The sequence below is a fragment of the Oreochromis niloticus genome, linkage group LG10 (assembly GCF_001858045.2).
Source record: "Oreochromis niloticus isolate F11D_XX linkage group LG10, O_niloticus_UMD_NMBU, whole genome shotgun sequence".
In the NCBI taxonomy this organism is placed as follows: domain Eukaryota; kingdom Metazoa; phylum Chordata; class Actinopteri; order Cichliformes; family Cichlidae; genus Oreochromis; species Oreochromis niloticus.
This window is the reverse complement of record NC_031975.2, coordinates 10,718,522-10,740,503: the sequence shown is the minus strand read 5'-3', so window position 1 is coordinate 10,740,503 and position 21,982 is coordinate 10,718,522. Positions and strand designations below refer to the sequence as shown.

The 21,982-nt window shown below is 43.4% G+C and overlaps 2 protein-coding genes across 5 annotated transcripts in view; one reads left to right on the top strand and one right to left on the bottom strand.

Moving 5' to 3' along the window:
• The first annotated feature begins 62 nt into the window (after positions 1–62).
• Positions 63–10,172, top strand: arhgap35b (Rho GTPase activating protein 35b). Its single transcript, XM_003456818.4, has 7 exons — positions 63–201; positions 1,924–5,830; positions 5,990–6,131; positions 6,544–6,621; positions 6,780–6,911; positions 7,123–7,228; positions 7,359–10,172. The coding sequence occupies exons 2-7, from the start codon at positions 2,117–2,119 to the stop codon at positions 7,774–7,776; spliced, it is 4,590 nt and encodes a 1,529-aa protein (XP_003456866.2). The 5' UTR covers positions 63–201; positions 1,924–2,116; the 3' UTR covers positions 7,777–10,172.
• A 2,438-nt stretch (positions 10,173–12,610) lies between these two features.
• LOC100711152 (Down syndrome cell adhesion molecule-like protein 1 homolog) overlaps positions 12,611–21,982 on the bottom strand; it is a 49,351-nt gene continuing 39,979 nt past the window's right edge. For all 4 annotated transcript variants that reach the window (XM_019363842.2, XM_019363844.2, XM_019363843.2 and 1 more), the window contains exons 21-33: positions 19,784–19,937; positions 19,112–19,229; positions 18,797–18,960; positions 18,613–18,711; positions 18,188–18,376; positions 17,706–17,993; positions 17,436–17,591; positions 17,315–17,345; positions 17,070–17,188; positions 16,799–16,951; positions 16,344–16,544; positions 15,947–16,258; positions 12,611–15,664 (exon numbers count right to left, since the gene is read on the bottom strand). In XM_019363842.2, coding sequence (XP_019219387.1) covers positions 15,231–15,664; positions 15,947–16,258; positions 16,344–16,544; positions 16,799–16,951; positions 17,070–17,188; positions 17,315–17,345; positions 17,436–17,591; positions 17,706–17,993; positions 18,188–18,376; positions 18,613–18,711; positions 18,797–18,960; positions 19,112–19,229; positions 19,784–19,937 — 2,418 coding nt within the window. In that variant the 3' untranslated portion in view covers positions 12,611–15,230. The remainder of the gene's footprint in view (positions 15,665–15,946; positions 16,259–16,343; positions 16,545–16,798; positions 16,952–17,069; positions 17,189–17,314; positions 17,346–17,435; positions 17,592–17,705; positions 17,994–18,187; positions 18,377–18,612; positions 18,712–18,796; positions 18,961–19,111; positions 19,230–19,783; positions 19,938–21,982) is intronic.

Sequence of the window (21,982 nt, the reverse complement as noted above, 5' to 3'; positions counted from 1 at the left end):
AGGAGAAATCCAGACATGGGTGAAGGATATGGTATTCAGATGAGCACATCGCACAAATTGTAGAGGTGTCGGTTTCATGTGCGAATAGTTCCGACCCACAGTGCATTCTCTGCGGCTGCTTATGCACATCAGGCGGCGGCGAGGGCTGCGGCAAGAGCTGGCCTGACAGATGCAAGAGGAGAAAGGGGGAGAAATGCAATGGTATGTATCCTACGTGCTCCCTCTGCTTTATTGGCTATTTCCTAGCGAAGCTGTCGAGTGCTACACCCCAAGACAGCTGGGTAAATACATTCCCGTGAAAGGTTGTCTGTCTGTCGGTGTGCAGGAGGTAAGGCTATCTCGGCTCTCCGGCGCTGCCATTTCATTATGTAGACAGCAGGCCTGGCGTGGTCACCCCTCTCTGTGCACCCTCAAGCCCGTGTTAACTGTTAATCCTTTTGCAGAACATATAAGGTTACACAATCTTAGCTTTTAAAAAGTAGGTTGTATGAAGGGAATTGATTAAAAGGGGCGCTTTGGTATGATGGCGTTTAGGTAAAGGCATGCTGGTTGTTTTTTTTTTCTTTATTTGAAAAGAACTTGTCTGCTCATTTGGATATCAGGCCTAGCTCAGCTGAGCTGTTTGGACTGCCCATGTTTGCTTCTGACCCCACCATGAATGTGTAGTCATGGTCATATGGCAGGTTAAATATTTCTTCATGACTCATGCTTTTTTTGTTTTGTTTTTTTAAATGTAGGATTTTTCACTTCAGGAAATTTTATTACACATTAATTAACCTCTGCATATGGTTTATTTTTTATTTTTTTGGATCACATTATGTGCTGACTATTTAGCAGAATTGCATCAGTGCTATAATAATAATGGAAGCATTAGTCAGTGCCATAAAATTGGCAGTAACATTAAGTGTCTTAAAGGTGTGAGCAAGTTCGTAGCCCTTTGGCAATGATGGTAAGTGTGACTAAGGCTGTTTAATAAGCTCTTCATTCATTTTTTTGGTCAGGGAAGATGCTTTTAAAGATAGCTACTGTTTCCCTTAGGCTGAAGAGTGTTGACTGAGGCGCTTTCACCATAGTCATTTTAATGCTTGTCACCCCACTCACTGATCAGCTGAGGTCGTCATTTTAACAAAAAGGGGAAAAAAAGTACCACTCCCAACATGTTTCTCCAGGGATTAATGTCATCTTTTGATCCTCTTTAGATGTTTTAAGGAATTCTGGAGATCAGTACAGCCGGTGCTGAAATGAGTCGATTAAATAAATTTGTCGATCAGATAAAAAGATTATTCAAAAATTTAAATGAAGCACAGTCAAGTGTACTTGCCCATTTTATTCAGTTCATTAATGGAATGTGCAAAAATGAGCCTTCTTCCTTATTTGAAATTGTGTTTGGCCCCCTGCAAGGAGACCACATCGCTGGTATTCCTGTTATCATATGTCTGTTTTCCTTACGCTTTGCTGGTGGCAGGATATATGCCAGTGTGCATATAATATTAATGCAGTGATGTCGGGCAACTTGAAATCAATTAAAAATAATGAGAACCAGTATTGGTTGGTGTTACGGGTTCTTTGTGGCATTTACCATCGAGAGGATTCATCAGTCTTTGTCAAACAAAGGGAATAAGCACAAAATGGATTATTATGTGCCTACTTTATTATTATAGATAGATCTGTTGTTAAGAAGGATAAAAGTAAAAAAAATGCCTCATTCAAACTGACAAGTACATTTTTACATCTTAAAGTAGCATAATGATATTTACTTTTATTATTATAGCCGCTTAAGGGGAAGAAGGGCCTGACATTTGCCCAATCATTCTACTACATTATACTGTTTTGTTTTCCCCCTTTAATTCAAAATGAGCTTTTGGTTGATTGCTTAGTTTGTCTGATTTCATTTTTTTTTGTGTTCTCTGTTTCTTTTGACAGGATCTGAATCACGCAACGAGTGAATGAAAGAACCGTCTGCTGATATCACTGCGGCACTGTCTATTATGATTTAAGCCCCAGCAGACGAAAGAGAAATCTGATCTCCTTTGTAGATCAGCAACTTTATGGACAAACATTCAAGTGAACTCCTTTATACAGTGCCTGTTTAAGGCAGGATGAGTGTCAGCAGGCTATGATGGCCAAAAAGCAAGATGCGCGGTCGCCCATTTACAACCTCATTGTGGTGGGTTTGTCCGGAACAGAGAAAGAGAAGGGGCAATGTGGGGTTGGCAAGTCCTGCTTGTGTAATAGGTTTGTGCGTCCTAGCGCTGATGACTTCTACTTGGATCACACGTCCGTGTTGAGCACCAGCGACTTTGGGGGTCGAGTAGTCAATAATGATCACTTCCTGTTTTGGGGGGAGGTGTCACGGGTTCTCGAGGAGGGGCCCGAGTGCAGGATGCATGTTGTGGAGCAGACCGAATTCATCGATGACCAGACGTTTCAGCCGCACCGTAGCACTGCTATGCAGCCCTATATCAAACGGGCAGCAGCAACCAAGCTGGCCTCAGCAGAGAAGCTCATGTACTTCTGTACGGATCAGCTGGGTCTGGAGCAAGACTTTGAGCAAAAGCAAATGCCGGAGGGTAAGCTGCAGGTCGATGGCTTCCTCCTTTGTGTTGATGTAAGCCGTGGCATGAACCGAAACTTTGACGACCAGCTGAAATTTGTCTCAAATCTATATGGTCAGCTGAGCAAGACTAAGAAGCCCATTGTGCTGGTCCTCACCAAATGCGACGAAGGAGTAGAGCGCTACATTAAAGATGCACATACCTTTGCTATCACAAAAAAGAGTCTACCAGTAGTTGAGACATCGGCACGTTCGAACATAAATGTGGACCTCGCCTTTCTCACTTTGGTTCAGCTTATCGATAAGAGCAGGGGCAAGCCTAAGATCATCCCATACTTTGAGGCCCTAAAACTCCAGAGTCAGCAGATAGCTTCTGCTAAGGATCGCTATGAATGGCTAATCAACCGTATAGTAAAGAATCATAACGAAACCTGGCTAAACACCAGTCGACGCATGAACAACTCCCCAGAGTACAAAGAATATGTCTTCTTGGAGGGAACGGCTAAATGCAAGAAACTTTTTCAGCAGCATGTCTACCGTCTGAAGCAGGAACATATTGAGAGGCGTCGAAAAATATACGTAAGCACTCTTCCTTTAGCACTTAGCTCTTTAGTGCCTGACCTGGATGAGATTGATCAGCTGAGCTGGTCTGGGGTACAGAAAGTCCTTGAGTCCAAGCAACACTTCACCCACTGGTTTGTTGTTCTGGAGGACTCGCCATGGGAGGATACATCTCACATCGACAACATGGAAGATGAGCGAATCCCTTCTGACCTGTTGGAGACTGCTGAAGCAGAAGAAATTTTTAATGCCCACCTGGAGCATCTGCGCAATGAGTGCAAACGGGCGGAGATGAGGCAAGAGTTTAAGCAGAGACTGGCTTCCTCCCCCTTCGTCACACCTGGTAAACCTTGGGAGGAGGCCCGGAGCTTCATCATGAATGAAGAGTTCTACCAGTGGCTTGAGGAGCCAGAATACCTTGATCTCTATAATCGGCACCAGAAGGAGATCATTGACCGTGCTAAAGAAGACTTCCAGGAGCTTCTGCTGGAATACTCTGAGCTTTTTTATGAGCTTGAAGTGGATGCTAAACCCAGCAAGGAGAAGATGGGGGCAATCCAAGAGGTTCTGGGGGAGGAGCAGAGGTTCAAGGCGCTACAGAAGCTTCCTGCTGAAAGAGATGCTTTGGTATTAAAACATATCCACTTTGTCTATCATCCCACCAAGGAGACCTGCCCTAGCAGTCCACACTGCGTAGACTCTAAGATCGAGCAGCTGTTAGCGTCACGTTTTCCCTCCCATTACCCCTTTTTTGACGTGAAAGCTCATTTTGGGGAAACCAAGGCTGACAGAATAAACCTCGTTATACTAGGGAAGGATGGACTAGCCAGAGAATTTGCCAATGAGATTAGAGCTCTCTGCACAAACGATGACTGGTATGTGTTAGACGGGAAGATGTACGAACTGACACTGCGACCTATTGACGGAAATGTACGTCTTCCGGTAAATTCTTTCTACACCCCCACTTTCACTCCTCATGGGTGTTTGTGTTTGTATAATTCAAAAGAATCACTTTCTTATGTGGTGGAAAGCCTCGAGCGACTTAGGGAGTCAACTCTGGGCCGAAGAGATAGCCAGCTAGCACAGCTGCCGACTTCACTCCTTTTAGTCACTAAACGAGGTGTAGGATCATACGTTGATATAGGTGGTGACACTGCCTTAAACTTGATAACACAGGGGCAGCAGGTTGCAAGGAGATTGCAGTGTAGCTTTTTAGACCCTGCCTCCCCCGGTGTGGGCTACGGCCATAACATAAGCGAGACCCAAATAAACCAGGTGCTGAGGGGCCTTCTGGATATTAGGAGGAGCACATCTTTTAGTAGCAGCTCCCCACCCCTCCTCCCTGAGCCTCCAGGTCTCCGAGACTCTCAGCCAGTCCCAGAGGCAGACCTTCGCATTGTCATGTGCTTAATGTGTGGAGACCCCTACGACACAGAGCAGCTCCTGTCGCCTTTCTTAATGCATCAGCACTGCAGGCCCATGTCTAATAGCGGCACCTCCGTGTTGCTGGAGCAGACAGTTGGTGGACATAAGCTGGCTATAGAGCTCTCTCTGCTCTCATACCACGCCTCCTTCACTTTGAGGAAGAGCAGGTTAGTGCACGGCTACATTGCAGTCTACTCGGTCTCCCGAAAGGCCTCCCTGGAGACCCTTTGTGCATTCTTGTGCGAGGTGCAGGACATCATCCCTATTCAGCTGTTGGCAGTTGGAGATAGCCAGGCAGAGCTCACTGACAGCGATTATGCCTGTGAACAGCTGATCCAGGGGGAGGAACTAGCCCATGAGATTGAGGGTCGCTTCAACAGCGTGGTTTGTGGGTCTGGGGGGGTGGTGGGAGGCCTCCACAGGATAGAAATGTTTCATCCATTTCTGATGGAGGTAGTAGAGAAGCGTAACATCGTGGAGGCAACGCACATGTACGATAATGTAGCTGAAGCGTGTACCAATGAAAATGTCTACTCCCCACGCTGCAGCTCTCCTAGTCCTGTCACTATGTTCCTGGATTCCGAGGACGACGTAGAGCCGTCGCCACCGTACTACGATGGCACGCTCACATCTCACAGTAGCGGCTTCAACATGCCCGACTTAGATTCCAGTGACATCTCCGTCATATCTGATATCAGGGACTTTGAGAACAAACTGAACAACAAAGTACCCCCCCAAGTGAGAGTTAAACCAGGCGTCACCTTCGATTTCCGGAAAATGAGCCGTAACCCATATATCGACACGCTGGGTCATCGGCGGTCCTTACCCTCTGCTGTCACCTGGGTTCCTGGCGGCGACATGGGATACGATCCCTCAGACTACGCCGAACCCATTGACGCTGTTACAAAACCCCGCCCAAGCAACGAAGAGATCATCTACTCGGTACCACATGACAGCACACAAGGAAAAATCATCACCATCCGCAACTCAAACAGGATGCACTCCAATGGAAACGGCTCAGACAGCGAAGCGGACAGCAGCTCTCTGGAACGAAGGAGGAAGTTCTCTGCAATTGGCGTGAAGCCTCGTCTTTACCGTGACCGCTCTAAGCGGCTGGGCAAGTTCAGTAGCTTTCGCACGAGCTTCATAGGCAGTGATGACGAGATGGGAGCTCTTCCAAAGTCCAAAGAAGATGACTTTGGGACCCTTAAAGGTGAAAGTCTAGTGAATGAGGAGAGCGAAGACCCAAAGAAGAGGAACATTCTGAAGAGCCTGCGGCGGACAGCCAAGGTGTGTTATTATTGCAAAAAGCCATTTTTCATGTTGCATAGCTTTCAAATTAGTGTAATGACTGTACATTTTGTTAGAAGCCATGGAGTGCACCTTGGTGTCAGCGTAATTATTGCTTTGAGATACTAAGAGTTTCGTTCTTTTTCTTTTTTCCCGCAGAAAACTAGACCAAAGCCCCGTCCAGCTATTCCCAAGCCCTTGGAGAGCAATTACTTCGGGGTCCCCCTGGCGAATGTGGTATCCCCAGACAGACCGATCCCTCTCTTCATTGAAAAGTGTGTCCGCTTCATTGAGACAACAGGTAAGTGCCTTTTTTTTTCTTGTTAATTAACAGCTTATTTCGTGCTGCTGTTCCTTACATGTACGCTAAATTGTGTTTAAAGTTTCATTCAGAGAAATTCTCATTACACTCCTCACTTATCAGGTTTTTAATTTGTACTTTTGGTAAAGGTCTTTTATGGAATTTATTTTAGTGATTAATCATCTTCACATTCCTGCAGAGTTCCTAAACCCGTGCACCTGCTCATGACAATAATGCAATGTGAAATTAATACTAGGGTGTGTTTAATCTTCAGCATCTGTTTAATCTTCGGCGTCTGTGTTGCCTCGTCTGTTTGCAAAGGGGCTGATGAAGTGTTTGTGCTTTGCTTCTTTCCCACTGTGACACCCACCCACATCTTTCCCCTTTCTCTGCTTCGCTCGTTTTCCTTCAGGCCTGAATACGGAGGGTTTGTACCGCGTAAGCGGCAACAAGTCGGAGATGGAGAGCATGCAGAGGCAGTTTGAGCAGGGTGAGTTGCTCATCGTACTTGTTTGAACCAGCTGTAATTATGTGACTGCCTAATCAAAACATGAGCAGAGTTACTGGAAGAAAGTGACACAGAACTCATTGCTCATTCCCGATGAACGCTACGACTGACGGGCTTTAACTGTCATTCTTCCTGTGCAGACCACGGATTAGACCTAGTGGAGAAAGACTTCTCCATAAACACTGTGGCTGGAGGCCTCAAAAGCTTCTTCTCTGAACTGCCTGAGCCCCTGGTGCCTTGTGCTCTGCAGGTGGACCTACTGGATGCTTTCAGTAAGCAAACACTGCTGGGCTGGGAGAGTCTTTACTAGAACATAAAAAGATTATTTCTTTAGAGAGGAACAGGGGTGGGAAGGTTTTGGCAGGGCTGCTCCATTTTAGGTGTTTTAGTCTTGACAAACATTTTTCTGACGGCATAGAGAGACGTTTCAGCTTTAAATCACTGTGTGTGATCAAGTCTTAAAAAAACATCCTGTTTGTGCAGAAATCAGTGACAGAGAACAGAGGCTGTATACCATGAAGGATGTCCTGAGGAGGTTCCCCAAGGAGAATTATGATGTCTTCAAATATGTAATGAACCACTTACACAAGTAAGTCCCCTGTTTACGGTTTAAATCACTTTCATTTGTTGTCATCTCCTATTTTTTGTTTGTTTGTTTTTTACTCTTCCTCCACTATATGAGAAGGAATCAGTCAGTGTACCTTTCTGTGTTTTCTCAGGGTGAGCCAGCTGAACAGGATGAACTTGATGACCAGTGAGAACTTGTCCATCTGTTTCTGGCCCACCCTCATGAGGCCAGACTTCTCCACCATGGATGCTCTGACTGCCACGCGCACCTACCAGACAATCATTGAGACCTTCATCCACCAGTGTGCATTCTTCTTCTACAACCAGCCCCTCCTCGACTCCCCCACCGGCCTGGCGGGCCTCCCTGCCTCGCCCACCACCACCCTCGGCGGGAGCTCTGCCTACTCTTGTTACCGCTCCTCTCCACCTCACACCACCCCTCACTTCAGCCCTTGCAGCAGTCCCCACCCACCACCCCCCAGTCTCCCCTGCAGTCTCTGCTCCTCCCCTCCACCAGCACCCCACGCCCACCATTCCCCGCTGAACAGGAGACACTGTGAGAGACAATGAAACCATGTGTGCCCATGATGATGCTGGACCTTATCACCAACACACACTAAAAAAAAAAAAAAAAAAAAGAGTAAAAAGAAAAAACAAGTAAAAGAAAAAAAATGTGCACATGCACATTTCATTTTTGATCATGATGGACAACCCAGGTTATGAGGACTGGAGATGGAAAGTGTCTGAGAAACTTCCCCAACCTGCCAATTATGTTCATGCTTGTGTGCGTCGGAGTGGAGGCTACCATTACCAGTGAAGCTCCTTCCGCCCTCTGATCTTCTGGATGAGTGGATGTCAGGTCAGAGAAGTGGAGGGCAGGGGTCACCGTCACAGCGAGTCACCACTCATCCCATAATACAAAGAAATAGAAACCTCTATGCCAAGCTGGAAGAGAAAGACTCGGGGCCACCGTGTTTTTAGTATGTGTAAAAACTGTTTTTAGTTTCTTTTTCTCTTGAAAGTACTGCCACTGGATTTATAGACTGGTCCTCTGTAGGTCCTTTGGGCAGCAGTTTGCTCCATATAGCAGAGTTTCCTCTGTGTCTGCCTTTTGGGTTTCTGTCATCGGCTCTACTTGAGGGGTCAGCATGGGGATGGGAGGGAAGGGAACGGTTGGGAGTAACACATCCAGGGATGCACTTTAATGATCACTGTTGGGTTTTTTCTCCTCAAAAGGGGTTTTTCTTTTTTTTTCTTTTTTTTTGACATATTGTTTTTTTTCTTACGTGTTTTTAATTTCACAGCTCAAACAGCCATACCCATTGCCACGACAGAGCTCTGGCAGATCAAACTTTGTTTACATCAGACCTGTTTTTTGTATCCACAAACTTATCTGAAGCACTTTTTTTTTTTAATAGTGTAGTGTTTAAATATGAAGAAATGCCACACGGATTCATTGTTCATGTTTGTTTGTGTAGTGGTCGAGTGTGGCATCAGTGCAGGCTTGTGAAACAAGATCCTTTTTGTAAAAAAAAAAAAAAGAAAGAAAAGGAAAAAAAGTGGATCCGGTGTGGGTGGGTGGGGGTTTCCCATTTTAGGTTGGTGGGAAATCCAAATCCGCTCGTGTTCCTCATTCATCCAGCCATGTGAAAAACTCGTTTTTGTTTGTCCTCTTTTCTAGCTGTTGGTCGATCAGAGTGGGCGTATTTAGGGATGCTTGGTTCGATTAGGCCGTTGGAATATCAGCGAAGGCTTTTGCCTGCCGTCGGTCAAGTGAAGGAGAAAACTTTTGCCATTTTGAATGTGTAACCCAGCCACGCCGTACATGCAAATTTTACGCTAGCATCTGTTGTCCACGTAAACCAAACACTTGAAACATGATAGGTTTCCGGACGTGTTGCTGTGGCTGTTTATCAAACTGAGCTCTTTGTATCCATGTACTATTAACTCTGAAGGTTTAGTATTCTCAACGCACTGTCACTGCTAGTCCTGCTATTGAAACACAATGACCAGTGGAAGTGAAGTACCTGCGGATCGAGACGTTCACGAAGCACCCGTGGCAGTTTACTTGCTCTAGTTGATTAGTTTTGTGCTGCAATATCGTCCTTCATTTTCGCTGAAAACAAGCAGCACTGATAATGAAGGCCTAACAACTTTAATAACGGTTAAGTCCATGAGAGGAAGCACTGTCTCTTTCAATGAAGGTGAGAGATGTGGACCACCAGAGGACAGCGGCTCTGCTGTAGTTCTCGGTTGCTATGACCACAGAATAGTGGGATCAACTGTATGAATATTTAGGATCAACAATTACTGGTACTTTTTGGGATCATAATGCTGTTGGAAGTCAGTCATTTTACCTGTTTGTCAGGAGTATAAAATGAGGGCCTTCCTCAAACTGTGCAGTGCTTGCAGCTGAACCTGGCACAGAACCGACCAGACAACACGATTCCCTGGAGTATATAAATGTTACGGCATCGCTCGCAATGCCCATCCTCAGCAGATCCTGCCGTTCGCTGAGGCAAAAAAAAGTGAGTGCGTACTACTCTATGATGGTTGTTTATTTGTATGTTTGGGGGGAGGGGAGGGGGACACCACCTTTTAGTCAATGGTAGAAAACATTTCTAGTGTGTATTTCAATGATTGAAAGTCCATTTTTACAATTTTGTGAATGGTTCGAGGCCACCTGAGTTTAGTGCATGATTTAAAAAAATAAATAAAACACACACATACACACACACACACACACATGCACACACCAGGGGAGAAGGATGAAAACCTCCCTCCCTGTTTTAAAACGTGAAATTAGAAGAAAACCAATACTGAAGTGAAAATAGCTGCAACGTGAAAGTTGATGTACTGTGCACCAGAAGCAAACCATGGAATTTGTCTGACTGAGAATAGTGTTTGAAGATGAAGGCCTTATGTGAACTGTATAATAGTTAATAAATTAAATCTTGTAAAATTGTCCCCAGTTTTGTCGCTGCTGCGTCTGTGTCCCATTGATCCTTTTCTCCGTTCAGGTTTGAAATGAGATTGGAGCTCCACTGGTAAAAGCGCATTCTTTTGATTATACTTTGCGAAGCCACACAATAGCAGTCAGATGAAGGTTGTCACAACAGTAGAGACCAAGGAATTAAAAAATATCAATCATCCCATTTTTTAAGTTAAAAAAGTCACTGTTGTGGGAAAATGGAGGGGAGGGCTAATGACAGTTTTTGAAAAGCCATTCTGCACCGTGCTCCCATCTGACAACATATAAGGCTGTTATTTTCCACTTTTTAGCTGTGGAGTAAATAAGTGTGCTTTTTCTATTACTACTATTTTCTTGATTGACAGCTTAATAAACAAGCACAGCAACGCATGAATAGTCTACATGGCTGCTGGCACATACTGCCAAGGACAATGATTGAAGATTGTGTTGTATGAAACTTTTAATATAATAATCATCATCATCATGATAAGGTTATTCTCCACAGCATGCATGCAGAAATACCTTTACAGTAGTAGTAGGAGCTATTAGTCAAGCACACATGGTGCTTGTGACTCTGAAACGCATCAATTATTCACAGTGTATCCGTCATGAGTGACTGCACGCTTTTGGGAGAGTGCTGTCGTCACAGTATCTGTTAACCTCTGTGGGGAAGGGTCAAACATTATAGCGTTATGTCGCCCTCTTGTGGCCGTAGATCTGACACAGTGGGTGGGTGTTTCATTACATAGAATAGAATAGAATAGAATTCAACTTTATTGTCATTGCACATGTCACAGGTACAGGGCAACGAAATGCAGTTTGCATCCATCCAGAAGTGCTTTAGCCGCGATATAGATATATTACAATATATATTAGCAATAATATAGATGTGTAAGTATATTACAGAAATGGGTCTATTATGGTATGTTATAATGTACACGGTGTGAAGTATGTATACATCTAATGCATTCTCGTCCATATTGTACAGTTTTCTGGCGAATCTTTACAAGCGTGTGTGTTTCTGTGTGTGTGTCCTTATGTACTGGCGTTTCAATACATGCTACTCTTAGTGCTCTTTCTATGGGATTTACTTATTACGGTGGGCTTGTGAAAACACGATCATTTCTGTGGCTTAAGAACTTCTTGAAGTGTCAGAAAATAAACCACATGATGTCCTAATAATATTACCTATAATGGCTCCACTATTCAAATAAACCTAAGAAATCCTGAGGTGTAGAATTCAGTATTTTGGACACTCATCGAGTCAATTCTTTTTCAGTCTTTCTCTTTCCAGTATGCAGATCTGAAGGAAGTACAAGCAGAAGGTCATTAGCGCATATATCTAATCAGCCAATCACATGATTGAGAATGGATTCTTGATGGATTTGAGCATATATATAAATGCATAAAGAAAGGCCCGCTGAAATGAACATCAGAATGGCGATCTCTAGTTTACAGAGAATGGTCTGATATCAGAGATCAGAGGAGAATAGCCAGACTGCTTTGAGCTGACAGGAAAGCAACAATAACTCGAATTACAACTCTTTGCAACCAAGTTATGCAGAAGAACATCTCTGAACACACAACACATCAAAGCTTTAAGCAGATGTGCTACAGCAGCAGAAAGCCGCACAGGTTTCCACCTCTGTCTACGAACAGGAAATGGAGGCTTCAGTTTGCACAGGCTGAAAACTGGACGATGTCTGGTTGTCTGGTTTGATAGGTCTTGATTTCTTGCAGCATTTGGTAGGGTCAGAATTTAGTGTAAACAATATGAAAGCATAAAACACCATGTTTTACTAACATCTACTTATTTCTGTTCTTGGATTTCACTAGAGAGGCTTTGCACATTTCAAAATAATCCTTGTTTGTCATATTCTGAGTCTAGGTCCATTCCCTCAGTTCATTGTCTGCCTAAATCTGTTTTAGCTTCTTTCCCCTCTTTTAGGCCAGCTGTCTAAGAAGGGTTTGATCAGGATGGGCTCTTGTGCTTAGCGCCACAACTGTGTACCTGAGAAGACCTTTTCGAGGATATTAGGCATCATAAGGAGCCAAGTGTAGAAAAATCTGTCTTGTAGGGAATCTTTCAAACAGTTTTTTGATTTTCATGAGTTTTTGGCTCATGGAAATCCATGGAAGATGACCTTTAGAGAGCATCCACCATAACAACAGCATACATATGACAAAACAGAAGGTCAACCATCAAATGTAGTCTCTTAAAATGTTGTATGATGTCAGTCTGCCACAGATTACCACAATTATGTAACTTTTCAAGACTTTTTCATTCACGTGGCAGCTCATTTACTATATGTATATATTTATATATATATGTTCATGAACACTGGTTTGGCTGTAAACTCCATGCGTGTGTAGGTCCAGACATTTTCACAAGACATACAAACAGTCCTCTAGATAATGACAGAAGCCGTGACATATGAAAGATAGCTTTATTGCACAAGGTGTTAAATGATCTTTTTAGTTTTTGCTTTCTTTTCATAGAAAATGTACCTTTGAACACAAGCAATTGCTGTAACAAGCAACTCAAACAAATGTTTGGGATACCCTCAACATTTTTTTTTTAAGTTTGGATTTTCATACACTTTTTCCCTTCAATTTTTCCCTTTTAGCAAGCATGCAATGACTTAATTTGAGGATGAACAAAATATAAAAGAATGCTAATTAAAAAAAAGGAAACAGGACAAATGACAACATCAAAAGACTTTAAAAAAAGAATAAAAATTCAACAAATTAGTATCAAAAAACGTAAAGGGAAAGAAAAAATGTTGTTTTTTTTACCCATTTCAGAAGTAAAATACTTTTTTTTGATACTATTTCAATTTTGAAACTGGGGCATTCAACCCTGATGTGTCCCCTGATTTATTCTGACGAAAAAATAGCTCTTCATACAAAACTGTGTATATGTACAAGACTTAATCTATAAACAACACTGACAAAGGTAGAGATGATGGATCTTGTATGAATAGGATGTTGAATTTTTTTTTACTTAAATTTATCTGAATGGGGTTTAAATGACAGGAGCCTGAACGATTCAGGTTTACAGACAGACTCCTGTCCAGTATATACACAATACAATAGTACTTTGTGTGACCAAAAGAGCTATGAGTCCCTGATTTTCACTTGGCTGAACTAGTTTTAGCCACAGGCCACATAGCTTTGTACCGTTTGGCCTCTGGTACCAAAGAATTTAGACCGAACAAGTTGAACGGAAAATCAAAACGTGAAAATCAACCGAAGAACAGATTGCCCTCCCCCTAAACAAACAAACAAGCAAACAAAGCAAATGGATAAATAAATATGAACCCACAAAACCGCTGCTGTGGAAATGCTTCAAAAAACCAATCCAATAGGTTCTTGTGTGAATGCATGTTAGCGCAAAAAATGGAGGGGCATCGAGATGAAGAAAGTGTGGCGTTTACAGTACTTAAAACAGGACAACAACAATGATATCGATCATATAATTTTCAAAACTGAACTCCCTGACATATAACATCTCTCGACATTAGATTATCTTACTTCATTCACATCATGACTGGGACTCCTTCAGCTAGTTGTCTTTTTAATCTACGAAGAGCAAAGCCTAGCTGTGTGGCACGGCTGACGGAGAAGTTGGCAGGATGCTCTATCCGTGACTGTCAATCTCTGCCGCCCGTGCCACAAATAGAAGCCTTAATACTCTATAATAACTAAAAGTCTGTGACCACTTTGCAGCAAACCTTCTCCCAGCATAAAACTTACTCGGGGATCCTCTGAGACACTGATTTGGTTTCTGAATGTTATTGTATTTACCAGCCACTCAGGCTACTGACACGCTTAATAAAAAGTCAAGGAGCCTATATCCTCATGGGTAGACTTATATTATTACAGAAATCCTGGAAGGCCTTGTGTCATGATTGTTTTCACCAAACAACCAAGGAGGCATTGCGATCCAAGGATGTCGTGTTCTGCTGCACTGTCTCGCTTCTCCCATGACACCGTGCGGATAGGAAAGCATCCCTCTCTGTCCAAACGTAAGCAAAACACCCTTCTGCTAGTCGCCCTACATACAGTAACATACAAAACATCCTGTATATATACTAAACATTTTCTCTCTTTAGTCGAACCTTCTTTTTTTTTAATTTCTCTTTTTAAAATTTCATGATTGAGCGATTGTCTCGTTCTTAGAATTTGACATTAACATTAAATTGCTGTATATAATACTACACTATTGTAGTATGTAAAATTTATACTTTGTCATAATTTCACTTAAATGTCAATAATATACCTACATAGAAATATATATGTAAATTCTTTATAATACCAAATATTCTGTATTTGTAATGTGAGAAATTATAGCTGGTTCATTTGGGTTGTCATGATTTGTTTAAGTTAGACAATGTTCAGCTGCAGAGTGATGTGTGGAGGATGCTAATGTGACTAAAATCTTCTTGGAAGGGAACCTGAATCATTATTTTTGGGAATCAACATTGTAGAATCTGCCAATAGCATTATGGGGCTTTAAGAGACACAAGAGGGTGAAAGATACAGTAAGAAGAGGGAACTTAATCGGAAGGCTTGCAAATTGACAATAATACTCAAACTATGGAGGACAGTGTGTGTGTGTGTGTGTGTGTGTGTATGAGACAGGAATGCCACACAGCTTCATACTGGCTATGGTAGTCTTCATATTCATAAACACAGAGGTTTTAGCTCCTCGGTTACAGTCAGTATTTCAAAATGACCACAGAATCGCTTCCTGGTTTTTTGCTGTGCAGCTCCTGCGGGAGCTGAGTGGAGCTGAGCACCAGCCGGCTGGAACTGTTAGTTGGAGTTAGTAGTTCTTTTATAAGAATCCCACATGAACATGAAAAGTAGGGTTAGCTGTGTCTCTGTCTGGGAGAACATCTTTCCCAAGGTAAATCAGACAGGATGCGGGCAGTTCACCATTAATTGGGTTTGAAGAAAAAATGGTTGCATGCCCATTCAGACCCAGATCGCAGAGCGCCAGAGTGGGGCTGGCTGAGGAGTGGGACAGCAGTCTGTGCAGAAGAATGGACTACACCAGCGTGTATGACTTGGAGTAGGCCCCCACACTCTGTTTCTGCAACCTCCCCAGTGCAGAGGAGCTGCTCTCTAGGAGCGAGTCTCTGGAGCCCCCCACCTTGTTACTGTTGGTGGGGTTGCTGCTCGTGCTGGAAGTGGAAGCTGTTGCTGCATTATTGGAGCTGGGCATAGTGAGAGTCCTTTGAGGCAAGGTGGCAGTGCCAGAGCTCGCACCCAAGCTGCCCAGCCCAGAGTGGCCCAGTGTCTGGGCCTGCTGCTTCGCAGGGTCTAGAGTCTTGTGACGGCCCTGGGTGTGATACGCCCGCTGCGTCAAGCTGCGGATCGACGCTTCTCGCGGCGGCACTGCTGGGCATGGGTCATGCAGCTCCCCTTGCTTGCGGAAAAATGGGTCTGTCTTCATGTAAAGGGGTAGGTTACAGAATTCACCTAAAAAGGCCACAGAAAAGTCAGGACAAAACCATACAATTCATATATTCATATGAGTAATAACCACTTCCTATAACAGACACAAGTTGGATATTTTGCTTGTGTATCATAAGTCTGTTACGTGCATGCAATTTTTTGTGCTATTAAATATTTTTTGATTCATCCCTTTATCTTTGAATCATATTTTTGAATCATCGACAGTAGCAATAATTCATGTTTTGTTGTAAAAACAACAAAACAAAAGAACAGCGTCCCCACATGGGACTCACCTCTGATACTTACTTTTGTTAGCACGGTGGGGAATGGGCACAGCCACATTTTTACCGCGGTCATAGTCCTGCGGTTTGGGTGGTGAGGCAGTGAAGCGGCAGATGCCTGGTTCAGAGGGTGTACTGAGGGAGGTCATGCTGTCTGCTGGGTCATTGGTACCTGTCGTCATTTGATCAGACGAGCTATCAGAGATAAAACATTCTGTGATTGTAAACTTGGCGTGCTGTAGGTGCTCCTCCAGCTTGGCGTGCTCATACGCCCTAGCCAGCTCCTCGTAGGTGGAGGACGCGCTCTCTGTGGACACCATGCTGTTCCGTCCCTTATCTGAAAGAAAAAAAGTGTCGTTTTTTTCAACCATTTACTTAGCTACTTAGTTACAAGAGAGTAAGTCTTCTTAATTTTAACCCACCTGTGTCCTGTGAGAGGCTGGCACTGTAGCTGTCACTCTCGGTGGCTGTGATGCCATGAGAGCCCATCGTCCGCCAGTCAGACGTCAGAGTTCGTGCAGAGGCTGTTGACTGACTTTGACTGGGGCGGCTAAGCGTCCACTGGCTGGAGTATCTGTTTCTAGAGCTGTGGGCTGATTTTATGCTCTTTCGTGACACTGGGTCTGAGATGAGAGAGGTCACAGGGATCAGAGAACATCTTAGTATCAAAGATGCTTGATATCCATGTATTAGCTGTCAATAAGCCTATATTTTCTCAAATGTATTGGAGATGCACTTCAATAAAAGATCAAATCTGTTGTTCATATTTAAAGGCTGAAGCTATTTCACTGAAAGCTGTGACAAGCAGAACAAATATATATATATATATGTGTGTATATATATATATCTGAACATAAAACATGAACATAAAACTCACTTGTGCCGGGCCGAATGTCTGACATGTCAATCAAAGGACCTGAATTCTGGATAAGGGCTTGGTGATGCAGAGAAACACCTGTACAGAAGTTCTGTGGATTCACTGACTGGCTGAACTCTGTGTCTGTCACCGGCACTGCTGCCTTGTCCTCTCCTGTTGCAAGTAAAGAAATAAACAAGTTACATAAAAATGCTAAAGATGATCTTTTAGAGGCTTCTAAAAACCCCACTATGATTGGCAGCTGTGTTGCTGTCAATGTGCGGTCACATGCCTATCTGTTTGATGCCTTCCTTGTCTTCAATGAGGAGCTGGACACGTGGGATGTCAATATGGAGCCTTGGTCCTTGAGGAGGACCCTTCACTGGAGTGTCTATGCTTCGATTGTTCTTGCTACACACAGAGACAAAAAACCAAAACACATATATTAAGCCTGAAATCGCTTGTAAGTGATTTATTTATGCAAAATACTGTTATTCTATACAGTGCACATAACAAATAAAGCTAGCTGTCTCTTACCTGATAAGCATCTCTGCAAGGCTCTTAGCATCTGCGAGAAGACGGTATAATTATATAATTAGACATATTTTTTTCAGCTTGTCACTTGTGTTAGTGATATATTAAATAGTTTCATTCCCACCTCTAAGTCGTTTGAGCCTCTTCTCCTTGCGTTTCTTTCGTATAATGAAGAGCAAAGCAACGCCAAGGGTAACCAGGATGACAGGAGAGCCGATAGAGAACAGTTTCTTCACATCGTCCCCCTCTCCACGAGCTGATTTAATGGGAGGGATTGTACCTAATGAGAGTAGAAGGAGAAGAAAAATTGGATAAAATTTACAAGGGTCAGTAACAGAAACATGGATGAGAGGAAAAAGATACACAAAGACCTGAAAAACTAGGAGAGACTTACTCCCATCGTAGTCAGTTGTGGCAAACTGGGAGGTCTGGTTGCCACACCCAGCACTGTTGCAGGCCTTCATTTTGAGCTCGTACCAGGTGGCCTCTCGCAGCTCGCTGAGGAAAAGCTGATTTGTGGAATTGGCCTTGAGGCTCTGCCAGGCCCAAGTACCTTTGGGCCTGAAGTCCAGCATCAGGTCAGTGATGGGGCAGCCCCCGCTGGTCCAACCCTGAAGGTTGAGCCCTGCATGAGTGGAGTTGATGTGCGTTAGCAGAGGCTGGTCCTTGTTGAACACTGGTTCTGGAGAAGGAAAAGACACTAGGTTAGAAAGATAATCATAAATTAGCAATTTAAGATGTATTTATCTGTGATGCATTGACGGCTTCATGTTTGAGAAGAAAGTTGTAACTGCTGCTACAAGAACAGACAGTAAAGAAAGAGAAGATTTATTTCCACTTAATTCCAGCTTCAACACTTTTCTCTACACCACTCACCTCTTCCATGCGTCTTTGCCTCAATGATCTCACTGATACGTCCTGAGCCCACACTGTTCTTGGCAGCCAACTTGACCTTGTACCAAGTTCCACAGCGGAGATTGTCCAACCTGAAGGAACGCTCGCTGGAGCTGATGAACACATCTCTCCATTCCTCAGTGTTGTCCACAGAATACTGCAGCACAAATCCTGCAGGCACACCAGCACACATTTATGTCAAACACAGCTACTAATGGTGGTGTATCCTTGCTGCAGCTCCATCTGTTGGACACCAGGGGGCAACAATCAGCTACAATTAGCCACAGCCGGCTGCGGTTTGACTTCCTTTTACCTAGAAACATAAGCTTGTTGCACAACTGGATAAGTACATATGACATCAAAAGTGTGAAGCACCCTTAAAAAACAGGTCAACAATATTTAAATACCCCTGATGGAGCTTCCTCCATTATCCCCAGGAATCCAAGCCAGGGTGATGGAGGAGGTGGAAGTAGTGGAGACAGTCAGACGAGGCTGGTCAGGGGGAACTGGATGTACACACACACAGACAATAACTTAGCACCAATACAGAAGTGTCTATTTCACTCAAATAAATCTTCTATTTCTTCTTACCTTGTACCACAAGGTTCACTATGATGGTGTCAAAGCCCAAGGTATTAGTGGCCGTACAGGTGTAGTACCCAGAATCCTCTGCTTTGACTAAGCGTAGCACCAGTGTACCATTGGATAAGATCTGCCGTTGGCTGTCAGCTGTCACAGGAATGGCAGAGTCCTCACTGATAAAGAGCAGACAGGTTATTCAGGATTAAGAGCCTTATATTTAAGTAGGCAGTTTAAAAAAAAAATCAAATTTTCCTCACAAGAAATAGCATCAGCATGTGTGCATGATATGTCTGATATCTAAGGGTATACAGTGACCACTCTGACCTGTCTTTGGTCCATTTAATTGTGGGAGTAGGCTCTCCCACTGAGCTGCAGGGCAGACGTACTTCCTTCATCCAGGGAGTGGTCACAGTGCCCCCAAAGGACAGGATTTTAGCTGGGACTGCACACAAACATGCAACCAGTAAAACTTAACTCACATCTTTAGCACATGATGTTAAACTCAAATAGTAAGCATTACACCAAAATGACTCTATTCATACTTCAACTTGTCTTTCTGTGTCTGCTTTTGGATGATTAAGTGGGCCTGAATCCTTGCTCCTGAGGGATTAAAAAGCTGTACCGTAGTGTTTTAATGTAGCCCCCTGTCAAAACTCTTAGTCTCGAGTCTATCATTCCTCCATAAATCCTCCCCTCTATTGATTTTGCCTGCTATCTCTCTCCCCAAGGGTCATTTTACTGGATAGGCCCTGTTCATCACCACATAATTAACAACAGCGTTTCTTGCAACACAGCCGCTGCTCAATCAATACCACGGCTGTCAATCAATAGCAGAGATTGTACACAGAGCGAGAGGGAGGGAGACTGATGAAAGTGATCTGTGTAAAGGAGATCATGCTGCCAGTTCATAGCCATGTTTAGCGCGCTCTCCCTGATAACCTTTGCACAAATCTCTTTACCCTTCTTCTTTACAACTGGCATGCCTGGAGGACCCACCTTTCCCAGCAGGCTCCACAGTGACCTTTGCGCTAATGTTGCCTCTTCCAGCAGTTGTCACAGCTGCAGCCCAGATGAGGTATTGTTTACCGCGGGTAAGGTGCGTGATACGGTAGAAGAGCATCTCTGGGTTGGCCTCATACTCACTGGGAGCCTGGGACAGAGGGCACGCAATGTCATGTTAGCAAATAACACGGTAATATAACAGGAGTGGTGGCAGCTTGTGGACTTGATTAAAGTGCTACATTTTATAAAGCTACAAAGGAAATTAAGATGAACATAACATTAATTTAGGCTCTATTCTGTTTAAGTTTCGGTATAACATACGTGACACCAGGACACTGAAACTAATCCTCCTGCAGTTGACAGGTTAAACAATTTTTTTTACATCTGTCCTTTTCCTATTGTGACACATCAAAATACGCTCAGTGAAAAAGGAGGTGTGCAATTTTTCTTGAACACTGTCGATATCTTGAAACAACAGAAAAGCATACTTTTTGGAGAAATGAAGAGAAAGCCAAATATGCCTGTCAATGTCATCTGTTTGTTTAAAATTCTTATTTATTAGCCTCACTGGCAGCGTTTGCCTCGTGATAAAAGGCAGAAATGATACATATATTGTTTCTCGAATCACTTAAATCCAAAGCACAAACATAGAGTCCACTGAGATGTTTTGTCTCTGATACACTGACAGCAACTTGCATTTTTGACTCTTTCTCTATTTATGTCTTTCCCAAAATGTAAGGATGATACTGTGCATTATTTTTGCCGGATTTTCTCAGCGATGCCTGACCTCCTTATGGATTCCATTTCCACCCAACTTGTGAATTCATTGTCTGAACAACATAGATCTTATGCTGTATACAATTTGACATCATTTGAATGATTTGAGGGAGTTAAAGCTTTCTGCAGAGCAAACTGAGTGTTAGGTTGTGAAGGAGAAATAGATGTGGTATTCTCTCTCTCTCTCAGTTTTTTTTTTTGTTCAGGCAAAACCCATAAAACCATGTTTTTTTTAAAAACAAAAACTATAGAAAATATGCACAGCCAGCAGTATGATTGCTCAGAATTGAACACAGGTTTTAGGTCAACACGAAAAAGGCAAAACAGAAAATGTAAACCTTTGTGCGGAGCTGTCTATTTGTCCAAACGGACCATCTCACTACTCAAAATAAATGTGATACGAATGACCTACTGCTACTTATAATGCTGTACTCAATACTGGATTTAAGGTTTGCTTGGATGTATTTCTCCTCCAAGCAAACCTTTGAGAATGAACACTCACCTGCATCCACACAAACACATACATGGCAATGCACAAAAAGACTGTTGTCTCTTAAGATGATCCTCTGTTCTCTCTCTTTAATCTGTTCATCTCTGTGTTCCTTCACCATTTGCTTTTTCTCTCCCTCTCTGTGTAGCTCAGTGAAGAGGAGTGGATGGAGGGACACAGGGAGGGGAGGATGTGCATAAGTGTGTGTGTGTTTGTGTGTGTGTGTTTGTGTGTAGGGGGTTCGAACATTCCTTCAGCATCGTGGCGGTGTTGTGGTGATCCAGGGAGTGATACAGGGAGATAATGAAAAGACGGACAAAAGCACTCTCATCTCGATGTGACTGATACCCTCCTCTCTCCTCCGTTCCACCCTGCCTATCTCTCCCTCATCCCTCTCTTTTTCTCTCATTTCCCCTCGGTCTTTCCCTACCTCTAATGGTGTGCTTCTTTTTCTCTCTCAACCTTCTTTCCACCCCCCTCCCTCCTTCCCTCTCTCCTCCCTGCCTGTGCTCATTTACATGGCACTCATGCACAGAGAGGGAGGAGTATTTGTGAATAATAAGAAAGTGAGATTCTAGCCTGATATCAGACTTCACCGTGTGCTGGTGTTTGTGTGCACATGATCTAACCACAATTGAAATGCTTGCACGTATGTGTATAAATAGAAAATGTCGAAATGTGATGTCTCTGTGAGTGTGTGCTTCTGATGCGGCAGTGTGCATGTGTGAGCTTGTTCTCTGGCTCATTTGCATATCTACGTCTCATCACGTTGCCAAGACAACCTCATCTGTTCATCTGGGAGGGCAGGAAATAAAGCGATGGTGCAAACACAGTGAAAGAGAGACATGCGCAACACACACACACACACACACACATAAATACAGACACACACACAAATGCATGCATACAGGTTCATTTAATAACAG

Excerpts from the sequence above, each read along its gene's own strand:
- arhgap35b (XM_003456818.4), top strand. The coding sequence starts at position 2,117 with ATGATGGCCAAAAAGCAAGATGCGCGGTCGCCCATTTACAACCTCATT. Across the intron at positions 5,831-5,989 it reads GCCTGCGGCGGACAGCCAAG|AAAACTAGACCAAAGCCCCG; the intron begins GTGTGTTATTAT and ends TTTTTCCCGCAG. Across the intron at positions 6,912-7,122 it reads GGACCTACTGGATGCTTTCA|AAATCAGTGACAGAGAACAG; the intron begins GTAAGCAAACAC and ends CTGTTTGTGCAG.